General features: G+C 28.9%; 2 protein-coding genes and 1 long non-coding RNA gene across 6 annotated transcripts; 2 read left to right on the top strand and 1 right to left on the bottom strand.

Moving 5' to 3' along the window:
• Positions 1-1172: 1172 nt before the first annotated feature.
• On the bottom strand, positions 1173-4071 carry LOC115725105 (pentatricopeptide repeat-containing protein At4g17616). Of its 4 annotated transcripts, none has more exons than XM_030654532.2 (2): positions 3884-4071; positions 1173-3509 (listed from the first exon to the last, which is right to left on the bottom strand). In XM_030654532.2, the coding sequence occupies exon 2, from the start codon at positions 3380-3382 to the stop codon at positions 1280-1282; it is 2103 nt and encodes a 700-aa protein (XP_030510392.2). In that variant the 5' UTR covers positions 3383-3509; positions 3884-4071; the 3' UTR covers positions 1173-1279. The 4 variants fall into 4 exon arrangements, with proteins under 4 accessions (XP_030510392.2, XP_060973649.1, XP_060973650.1 ...); XM_061117666.1 differs by having other exon boundaries at positions 1173-3571; positions 3884-4045; XM_061117667.1 differs by having other exon boundaries at positions 1173-3536; positions 3884-4045.
• A 3402-nt stretch (positions 4072-7473) lies between these two features.
• Positions 7474-8345, top strand: LOC133038952 (uncharacterized). The gene is made up of 3 exons (XR_009688532.1): positions 7474-7548; positions 8042-8103; positions 8202-8345. It is a non-coding gene; the product is annotated as an uncharacterized LOC133038952 (long non-coding RNA).
• A 496-nt stretch (positions 8346-8841) lies between these two features.
• LOC115695580 (uncharacterized) lies at positions 8842-10222 on the top strand. Its single transcript, XM_061117665.1, has 4 exons — positions 8842-8984; positions 9080-9303; positions 9590-9843; positions 9931-10222. The coding sequence occupies exons 1-4, from the start codon at positions 8854-8856 to the stop codon at positions 10024-10026; spliced, it is 705 nt and encodes a 234-aa protein (XP_060973648.1). The 5' UTR covers positions 8842-8853; the 3' UTR covers positions 10027-10222.
• Positions 10223-12053: the final 1831 nt, after the last annotated feature.

The following is a 12053-nucleotide window of genomic DNA, read 5'->3' as shown; positions in this document are numbered from 1 at the left end:
TTACGTTACCCATTTTTCTTTTTCTTTTTTAAAAAGGGAAATTTCATTAAGTATAAGAGTTTTTTTTATTATTATTTTTGTTTCTAAAATTTTCACATGTATTAAATTATATTTTTTAAATTTTTTTAACCGTTAAAAATTCTTCTGAGATTGTTGAATTTAAAGACTTTTGTCTAATTTCATTCAAGTTTACTAATTTAACGATTGTTTATGTACTAAATCATGCTCCCAAAAATTTGATATCTACCAAATCATATTTTCTGAACTTTTATCAATGTTAGACTTACTAAAATTGGACAAAAAATCCTTAAATCTAACAATCTCAATAGTTCAGGGGAATTTGTAACGACCTTAAAAGTTTAAGAGGTATGATTTAGTACATGTTAAAGTTCGGGAGCAAAAATCCTAGTTAGCTGAAAGTAAATATAGAACTTTTATTAATTTGCCAAATTAGTCAATAGATAAGACTGTAACTCAACAGAAACATCACTCATGTTGAACACTCGATATGGAAAAGAACAAGATGCTCTAATAAGACTATGAGCAATCATATTAGCTGATCGTTTAATAAAAAATAAAGAAACATTGAGATTAAATTAAAAACTTGGACTGCTACCAAGCAATTTGACTCCAGCTCACTTTCACTAAGTACAAGTGTTTATTTAATTAAGGATAATTAGAATTTTTACCCCTTGAATTTTCACATATATCAAATCATGTCACTTAAATTTTTTTGGTCGTTATAAATTTTAGATTTAAGAATTTTTATCCAATTTTAGTAAAAAAAAATTTAACATGAGTCCAAATTCATGGAGCATAATCTGCTACATGTCAAAGTTTGAAAGAGATGATTTGGTACATATCAAAGTTTGATGAACATAATTTAGTATATATTAAAGTTTTAAAAACATAATTTAATACATCCACAAAATAAAAATAAAAATCACAAAATAATTTTTAATAGTGTTAAAAGTATATCTTAAAACATAATTATGAAAAGATGAAAGATCCTAAATCTATCAAAACTCGGATCAAAAGTTGTGTTAAAACTATCTTCACATCCTTTTTCATTACCTAAAATTTCTAACACAAACAAATATTAAAAAACAACATAATTGAAAAATGTAAAATCACATCAAGAACATGAACAAATAAATCAAAAACAAAAGAAATTGAAAGAACAATCCATAATTTGATCTCATGTAGTATGTACAACATGTATATTAAAACAAGACATTGTAAGAGCCTAACTTTCACAATGTACTTCTCTTGTTAAACTTTAATCAATCTCAGCCCATTTCCTAAAGGCCAAAACATACCGAAGCCGGTTTCTTTGAGCATCCGTTCTAGCTTCCGACGACTTCAAGTTCTTGTAAAGATTCTTGTGAAGCTTCAAGAACTCGGTCTTATACATCGCCTTGTCTGTAAACATATTATGTTTCTTCATATAATCAATTATCTCCATTACTCTTTCAAAGTAACCACCTTTAAGGAAGTTAATTAGCAAGTACTCATACAAATCCCTGCTAATCGAAAGCTTTCCAAACTCCATACTCCTCTTCATGTCACCCCACAAGATTGTAATATCCCGGTACATTTCCATAGAAGAATATCCACACACAAGATTAGCAAAAGTTTCCTCTGTCGGTTGAATGTTCATCTCTTGTATTCTTCTGTATGTTCTCATAGCATCTTCAATCATTTTCGCCTTGCAAAAGTAGTATATTGAAGAATTCAACTCGAAAACCATTGAAGGAATTCGCTTCTCATTCTCGTCTTTCACTTCTTGAATCAAAGAATGATATAAATCTGTTTTACCAATCGAGTTTGATGATGCATTTTCTAACATGTTCGATAGACTCTCGGTGACAACCATCTTATCAGATAAAGACATCGGCGTACCAGTAGCTATTCTCATTTGTTTAAGCAAAGCCTTTGCTTCTCGTAGCATTTTTCGGTTAAAGTAAGCTGTCAAGAGTGAGATATAAGTACTAACACCTATGGCGTCATTAGAGCTTTCCATGTCATCCAAAATGTCATGAGCCAACTCTAGCCAGCCTAAACGAATACAAGCATTAATCACATTAGAACACAAATCAGAGCTTCTCAAAGAACAATGTTCCTTCTGAATTTCGAGTAAGAGTTTCGACAGCTCACTAACCCTCCCAGCTGTTTTGAATTCTTTGATGAGTTTTGAAAGAGCCCTGTTACTAAAAACAAGTTTGCCATTATTCCTAAAAAGAATAAGCTCTTGTCTACTCTCCATTTTCAGGACAGTATCCTTTTGCAGCAACTCGGGTTGTATCTGCATCTTCAACCCATCTTTTAGATTGTGAGATCCAATTGGGACAAGAAAAATCTTATCTAAGATCTTGTCTCTTTGAATAGGAACACACTCCTTGTACCTGCAAATATGCCCCACAAGCTCAGCTACAGCATCGATATCGTTGAATTTGAAATGCAAGCTCAACAAACTATCATAGTATTGTCGATAATGGCAAACGAACTTAGACAAAACTCGATCAACATGGACTTTGTATTTCTTTAGCTCATCCCTTTGTCCATTCATTTCATGAATTTGGGCAATAATGCTGATGGAATGAGCATCACCAATAACTCCAGTTTGAGCCATCAATTCCATATTTTGTTGTCCTTTAAAAGCCAGTTTAAACCTCACACATGCATCAAGCACCAGATTAAACATCATCGTATCGGGTTTCATAAGTTCTGCATGTTTGCCCTTCTTAGCATGTAACTTGACAAATTCTCCACATAATTGAGCCAAGAAATTGGAAGCAAGATGTGTACCGATTTCTGTCTTCACCAAATGCAGAAAAACCAACCACAAAATATTCATGGAAGGCAACATGTCTTTCTCTAACATCAATCTAAGAATCACTGTGGCAGGATTAGGCAACTGAGACCGAGCTAAGGAGAGCGAGAGTTTTGTCAAGACATCGCCTTTTAGCAGACCCGACTTCTCTTTCGATAATAACAAGACTAAACTACATGCTTTTCTCAGCCAATATGATTCTGATGAATATGAAAGTTCAGTTATCAACCTATGCACAAGGGAAGAATCCTCAGGAAAACCATGTAATTTCCTGAAATCCGAAAATGATACCCAAGCTTCATCCACATCGTGACACTTCAAAGCTGCTTCAAGCTTCTTCAACAGGATTCCATAAGAGGAACCTTCCCAACATAGCTTTTCACTCTCAACACTAGTAGAAAAATGTTTGATAGTTCTACTGAGATATAATTCTCGAATTTGAGTTGATACCAAGGCATTCCAAGAAGTAGCTGAAGCCACACGAAATCTCAATGAACTGCTACACCAAGTGAGTTGACCTCGAATTTGTTTCATCAGTAGTAGTGCCATAAACACAGACCAACAACATAATCGTTACAAAGTGTGTTGAAGTAGCTAGCTGCTGTTTTGGAGACCCTTTTATGTATTCATTGACACAGTTGAAAAATCACAACATGCCTCTTAACCCACAAATGACCTGATCAAAGGTTAAAATCACTGCAAACTTCAAAGAGAGAGGGAAAGTCTCTTATGGACAACCTATATATGAAAAGAGACATTCTAATACATAGCATAAGAAACCTATATATGAAACCATTAATCAATTATAGTGTCATGTCAGTATTGGACATTTTAGATAAGAACTTAAGAGAATCTGTACAAAAAATCAGCCACTGTACAAGCAAAAATCACTTCAAAATATGGTTATGGAAACAAGAATTTTCCAAGAATCTCAATGAAATTGTCAAAGAATTTCAATGAATGTTCTTCATATTAATTCTATCATCAAAATGCAAAAATACCTCAAGACAATAATAAGAAAATTTCTAAGGTTCAGGAAACAAAACTCACTCGCGAGACTCTTCTGTGATTGAAATCTCTCGTAGCTCTATCGAATACGGAGAGTGTCTACAGGTATTAGTTTCTTCGAGGGGAAGATGAACTCCGGCGCCGGAGTGGAGCATCGGTTTACGGCGGCGCAGGGAAAGAGAACGGAGCCTAACGTTGTTTCTCTCTTTTGTCTGCGTTTCAATTTCCTTTATTTGGGCCTAAGAGGTAGATTTGGGCTCAATTTCGGCTATTGGGCCTATCTGTTAAAGCCCATATTTGGCTGTAAGTGCAGGAGAATTGCTAAAAGACTATACTGTTCTTCTGTGTATAAAATCTTAAAAACCATAGAACTATTTAAATTTCCGTACGATCATATTTTTATAATTTTTTTTATTATTTTTTATGTATTTATAAAATTATTCTTTTGCTAATTAAAATTTTTGCCCTTGAACTTTGACATATATTAAATCATGCCCTCTAAACTTTTAAGATCGTTAAAAATGACCCCTAAACTATTGAGATTGTTCGATTTAAGGATTTTTTTTTTCCAATTTTAGTAAAAGAATCTAACATGGATGAAAGTTTAGAGAGAAAAATTTAATAAATGTCAAAGTTCGAGGGGCATAATTTGGTAGATATCAAAGTTTGGGAGCATAATTTAATAGATAAACAATCTTTGAAATAGTAAAATTGAATGAAATTTGACAAAAATTCTTAAATTCAACAATTTTAATAGTTCAGGGGGCATTTGTAACGATCTTAAAAGTTCAGAGGCATAATTTGATACATGTCAAAGTTCAGGGGGCAAAAATCCTAATTAGCCTTATTCTTTTCCTTCTTAATCATGACCGTGAATCATGAAATAGACTTATTAGTGCGAAAACTAAACCCATAAATTAGTGTGGTTATTCATTCGAGGGTAAATACCATTTTAGACCCTGTGTTTTGCAAAAGTTACAGATTGGACCCTGTGTTTTGTTAAATGACAAAATGGACCCTGCATTTTCTAAAATAGTAAAAATAGGACCCTGAGCTTAATTTTTGACAACTTTATTTTAATACAACCAACTTGAAGACAATGCTTAATACGAATAGATACAAAAAATGTAAACAGTTTTATCACAGCACTTTTAGATCGAATGATAATTAAATTTTATTTTGACAAAAAAATCAATTCAGGGTCCTATTTGTACCATTTTAGAAGATACATGGTCCATTTTGTCATTTAACAAAACACAGGGTCCAATTGGTAACTTTTGCAAAACAGAGGGTCCAAAATGGTATTTACCATTCATTCGACCCTAACATGACTTGTTTGATAATCATATAAAAGAAAATCTGAATTCAACTTGTTTATAAATTGGTTCACATAATTTAATCCATGATTTTTGTTCTATAGTTAATTTAAAATTTATTATTAACGAGATAGTTTTATATTAACATATAATAACCCAAATACAATTAGTTTATTAAATTAGTTAGATGAGTGAATCTGAGAGTGATGCAAATTTATTTAAAAATAAATTCAAACTTAGTAGTTCATACGAGTTTTTCTTATTATTGCAACCGATTTATTTTGTCCCTCCTACCATAAACACATAAAATATTATAAAAATATTTATTACAATTTTGTAAACTATATTTTTTAAGGAAGTTTGTAAACACATTTCACATGATTATATATGGAAAACAAGTATTGTATATTAGTAATTAATATTTTTACCGTAAATTTATTTTTTCCAAAGTAAACTTGCATTAATTGCCATATATATTTTATAAAATTCAATCAAATTCATAATATTGATTTAATTACTAAAATCCTATAGTAAAATTTATAGAGGAATTACTCTCTATATATTATTTTTTAATTTTTTTTTTTCAAATTTACGGTTTGGGTTTCTAAAGTGGTTGCAGCGCTAATTGCAATAAGGGTTTCTATACGATTTTTTATTGCAATTTAGGTTGCAGCGCTAGTTACGATATGAGTTTCTATGTAGAATTTCGTAAAAATGTAAAAAAAAAAATTATTTTGTAGTGTAAAAATGAAAAGGTCCCAAATTTCAATTGCCATATTTTAAGTGCATCAATATGCTCAAATTTTGATTTAATAATCTCCTTTCACATAAAAATTACTAAACTCAAATAAAAACACAATTAAAATTTAAAAAACAATTTAGCTTCTATTTTATTTTTTCAGCTAGTCTCAAAATTGGTTAACTAAATTAAAAATGAATTGAATCAAAATATTCCAAAAGTTACAAAGCTAGGAAAAAAAAATCAAAACCAACACCAATAATTTTCTTCACCAAGTAAAACATCATTACATATCAACTAATTAGTTTATAAGAAAATTGATATTTGATATTTTAAGGTGTCGAACGTCACTACACTGTTGTAGGGTCTTGAGAATGATCATCTCCAGTCGGAAGATTTTCTTGAGTCAAGGGAACGGTTTCTTTCAATTCGTTGTATTAGAAGGTGCAAACTCAGCCAATACATAGCGTGATCTGGATTACACGTGACATTTTTCGTCATATTATGCTCGGTGCTCCTCTTAAAATCTTGATAAATAGTTTCTTTGACTGAGTCCCACTCCCAAGAATCCCAAAGCTTTTCCTTCATTGAAGAAGCCCAACCTCTCCAACTACCAAACGACATAGTATTGTTACTATTATTAGTTGAAGAAGAAGAAGGGGAATTTTCCATAGCTAGCTAGGTACGTACAAGAATTAATATTTTCTTCACAATTAATAATCAAATAAAATTTAGGTTGCTTGCTTATTCATTCAACTTATTATATAAAGTATTTAAAATTATAATCGTAATTGAATTAGAATTAAAAATCAAAGATAATAATAAATTAGGTTTAAACTTCTATATATTTTTTAAAAGATGTATAAATTATTTGAAAAAAAGATATTTATTTTTCTTTTAAAGAAAAAGATATTTGATTATTATTGTAGGATATAATATTTAAACAAATTCAGATTATCTTTTAGTATATATTTTTATATATGTAATTTTTTTAATTTTAAAAAAAGTGCATGGTTAAATTCATAAATATGTTTAAAGAGATAATATATTATTGATAAAGATAAATTTCCAAAATTATACCCTATTTAGTTAATTATCTTTTTACATAATAGTCATTTAATTAAATTATTAGAATTTAAAAATATCGTTTAAAAGATAAATAATAAATTAGGTTTTTAACGTAACTTTGTATTATTAATTAAAAAAATACATTCTATATATGGAAAGTAAAAAAGATATTCAGTTTATTTTTTAAAATAAAAAAATAACTAAATATTGGATTATTATTATAGGATAAATTTAAACAAATTATAGAGTATATATTATATATTCATACGTATTTTTTATTTTGAAAAAATAATGGTTAAAAAAACTGAATGTTTTTTTTTTAAATAATATATATTATTTTTTTAAAAAAACAAGTTTAAACCTAATTTATTATTATTATCTTTAATTTTTAAGTTCTTATTCAATTATAATTATATAAATTTAAAAGACATATTTTTACTATATAAAGAGGAATGAAGCAATGTATATTTTCATTTATTCAAAGCAACTCTCTTTCTCTATTCTCTTTCTCTTCTCTTACGCCAACTTCATCAACCTCCGACCCGACGGCCGCCACCTCTTCCGATCACCTCCACAAACACACGGTAATTATAATATTTTGAATAATTAATTAACCTTTTTTAAATAATCAAATGCTTTTAATTATTTTGACAATGGTTCGAAACATTAGTTAGTTCACTATAATTTCCATTTTAGTTATTAAAATTTAAATTTGTTTTTCATGATTTTATCTTACAAAAATTGAATTTTGAGTTGGAGTTCATTTATATTATTTCTCATAATTTACTAACTTGTCTTGAATTCCATTACTTTCATATATGACTATTTTTAAGAATCTAATAATTAGTTTATCATTAGGATTAATAGAACTCTAAAGAGCTATATTTTAGTATTTTTAATAAAATTAGTTTTTCCTGTGATAAGTCCTGTTTTTAATTAATTTAATACATGTTAAAAGTTGTACATTAATTATTAATTTTAATATGTAATTATAATGAATTACCATAATTAATTTTTTTTTAAATATTTGGTTTATTAAAATACTAAATGTTATATCAAATTTGTTACTATATTTAGATTTTGCATTGAAGGTGGGCAATATTTTCGAAAGTGAGAAAAACCTACATAGTTTCAAGATGGTAAGCTTCACTACATCATCATCATCAAGTTTTTATTATCCCAATTTTTGTATTGAGTTATAAATTTGTGTATGTAACTTGCTTCATTGTTTTTACAGGCTTTCGATGGATATGGATATGAATATGAATACCACGAGACTTCGTTTGAGCATATGTATCGATGCTACCCTCCATCATTTATCAATAAGGTTAACATTGTTCGTCACTTAGATAATCTGTTTTCATGATTGAAATTTTTTATGTTAATTAATAAATTATGTTAATTAATCCTTTAATTCTGATTAAAATTCTTTACAATCTATTTTTCAGCCACAACTTGAGAATGGGGATAAAAGTAAGTATTCTATATCTTAAGGCTCTTGGGTTAAATGATTAATTTTACTATTTTTCTTCTTCTTATACATGTTTTTTGTTGCAATGTTCAGTTATAATGCCTCAATCGGCCCTTCATAAGCTTGGTTAGTATTTTTAGATTCTTCAATTTTTTTTTCCTTTTAAGCTTAATTTTAAATTAAATTCAAGATGTTAACATTTTAAATTTTTTTTTGCAGTATTTCTACGTATAGACTATCCAATGTTGTTCGAGCTTCGAAATGACTCTTCTGAGAGAGTCTCTCATTGCGGAGTATTAGAGTTTACATCAGAAGAAGGCATTATTTGTATGCCTTGTTGGGTATGGATGGTTATTTTTTTCGTGTTACATTTAACGACTTTTGTTACATACTAATTTAGATTTTTTTTTTAAATTAGATGATGGAAAATATGAAATTAAAAGAGGGAGATTTAGTGTGTTTAAAGAATGTTTCTCTTCGAAGAGCAAAGTACATAAAATTACAACCACACAGCACTGACTTTTTGGACATTTCAAACCCAAAAGCAATGTGAGTCTCCAATCCATCCTTATTATGAATACTATATGTTAATTGTAAACCTTGTGTTATTAATTGTATACAAATTTTTGCTCTATGAACTACAGTTTAGAGACCACACTGAGAAATTTTACATGTTTATCAACTGGAGATACTATCATGGTAGCTTATAACAACAAAAAATATTACATAAATATCATTGAAACAAAGCCATCTCATGCTGTGAGTATTATTGAAACGGATTGTGAGGTAGATTTTGCTCCTCCGTTGGACTACAAGGAACCCGAAAGGCCTATCGAACATGTTTCTTCAAGCAAGTCTTCTACTCAAGGTATATATTTCTTCAATACATTTTAATTCAATTTAGACATTATGGTTGCATTTGGTTAGATGTAATGAAACAAAATAGAAATAAATTAATTTTCATTCTATTCTAACTTTGTTTAGTTGCGTTTTAAAGTATAAAAAATTTGAAATAGAAGAAATTATTCTTATTCTCGTATTTTCATTATTCCAACCAAACATACTCTATATTGTTCGCTCTCGAAAAAATCTAGGATATGACTCTCTCCTTGTGATTATTAGGCACATGAATTTATTATTTTTGTCATTGGCAGATGAAGAGGTTCCTGCTAAAGAAGAACCTAAATTTAGCCCTTTTACCGGGTTAGCAAGGCGCTTAAATGGAAAGCCTTCAACTAGCGAAATTGCAACCACTTCTTCTTCCGAGTCAAAAGACAAGCAATCTGATGTTGTTGGGCATGGCAAGTCGAAACAGCCTTCTGTAGGGTCTAGTTCTCCATCGCTTGCTCGTAAATCTCAAGGAAAGCTTGTTTTCGGGTCAAATTCCAACCGTATGCCTACACAAAAGGTGTGTTTTTCTTCTTCTTTATGTCATACTTCTTTTCACTATCTACTTTTTCTTTAAATTTACTTAATGGTTTCTTGAATTTTGTAGGAAACTCCTAAAGAATCGAAAAAGGAAGAGGCAGAGAAGAAACCCGAGCCTAAATTTCAACCTTTTACCGGAAAGAAATACTCATTAAGAGGCTAAAGCTCAAGATAGACATTCAAAGTAGAAAAACAGTCAAAACACTTAGTAAAGTTAGTTGATTAGTTCGTTAGTTAGTTAATTAGAAGAGATTTGTATTTATTGAACAAAACACAATCATTAATTTATTGTTTTATTTATTTATTTATTCATTATTATTATAATAGAACATACTCATATGGATTTATCACGTTGAACATATTACATTGAATCAAATTACTATTTTTTTCTTACAACACTTTGCACTAGTCTACTTAATATCTCATAATATATCCCATATCTTTTTTCTCATTTTTTTTTGAACTATATCTTTTTTCTCATTCAATATACTATTTAATAGCAAAAATTATTTCTATGATATACTTGAAACAATATTATTATATATTTTGGTTGCACGTATAAACTTTTTTATCCCAGTTTTTAACTAAAAATCGAGATAAAAGGTCTTCACTACAATCCTTAGGCCTGTTTGGCTAGCCCATAAAAATTGAGTACTCTTGAACTTAATTTTTGCCTTTAAATTTTTTTAAAGGTTCTATCAAATATGACCCTTGTCTAAAATTTTTGTATGTGTATATTTGACACGGCAAATCTACAAGTGAGATAAAATGTCTCAATATACCTTTTATCTAGTTTTTTGTTTTTGTTAATTTAAAAAGTGGAATAAAAGGTCCTATTTCTTGTAGTGATCACATTATTACTCATTACTCTAAAGCTCTAATATTATAGTTTCTCCTAGAAGAAAAATTCTAAAAATACTTAAAAACCAAAACGTAAAAAATATGTTTAAAATATGAAGAAAGTACAAAAGAGAGTATAAAATAGAGTGTGATTAACAGTCCTTGTAATTAAGAATAATAATCTTGAAAAAAATATTATAATATTAAGATTGAGAAGCGGTAAGGCTGAAATATTTGAATAAAAAAAGAGAATTACCCCATATACTATTTTTTTTAATTTTTTTTTTTCAAATTTACGGTTTGGGTTTCTAAAGTGGTTGCAGCGCTAGTTGCAATAGGGGTTTCTGTACGATTTTTTATTGCAATTTAGATTGCAGCGCTAGTTGCAATAGGAGTTTCTATGTAGAATTCCGTAAAAATATATAAAAAAAAAACTATTTTAAAGTGTAAAAATAAAAAAAAAATCCCTAAAAAAGTGCAGAGTTTAAATAAAAAGAGCACATATTTATTAAAGAAAGAAGCCCTATTTCATTTCAAACCCTCTTCTTTTATGTTTATTTATTTATTTTTTTATATTAACATTTTTCATTTTCTTTTCATAGGTAAATGTAACACATTTTTCTTTTCATTTTTATGTGTTATGATTAATTTTTGAGGTTTTTTCATTTTTACACTTCAAAATAGTATTTTTTTTTTTTTTGCATTTTTACGGAATTCTACATGGAAACTCCTATTGCAACTAGCATTGCAACCTAAATTGCAACAAAAAATCGTATAGAAACCCCTATTGCAACAAGCGCTGCAATTCTCCTCATGAGAAAGAACAATTTATTATTTTATTTTTTTTTTATGTATATGAATTTATTAATCGTATATGGATTTAGTTTTATTAATTTCTCTCAAAGGATTTATTACCACAAACTTAACAATGTCTCTCCTTGGCTGAGTAAGAGTTTTGACTCTTAACACTGAAACTGAAAAAACAGAAAGAGAAGAGAAAGAAACACAAAGATAGAGTGAAAGAGATGAATTGTATATAATCATTTTAAACAGTTAGTACAATGAAGCTGAAACAACTAATTAAGATTAGTTACAACCAAAAGCTAACATACTAACCAGTGGCGGACCCAGAATTTAAAGTGAGGGGGGCCGTAAATAAATTTAAAAAGAAAATATAAAGTGTAGTTAGTGGGATTTAAACCTTTACCCTCTAACCTATTTACCAATTACCTTAACCATTACACCAAAGTTACTATTATATTTATAAATATCATCTTTTAATACAAATATATGTTGTAACTAATTAAAATACATATACATTTTTTTCTCGATTTTCTTTTTCAGGGGGGG

The sequence above is a fragment of the Cannabis sativa genome, chromosome 6 (genome assembly GCF_029168945.1).
Source record: "Cannabis sativa cultivar Pink pepper isolate KNU-18-1 chromosome 6, ASM2916894v1, whole genome shotgun sequence".
Classification (NCBI taxonomy): domain Eukaryota; kingdom Viridiplantae; phylum Streptophyta; class Magnoliopsida; order Rosales; family Cannabaceae; genus Cannabis; species Cannabis sativa.
Note: the sequence above shows the minus strand (reverse complement) of the source record. Positions and strands in the feature narration are given on the sequence as shown.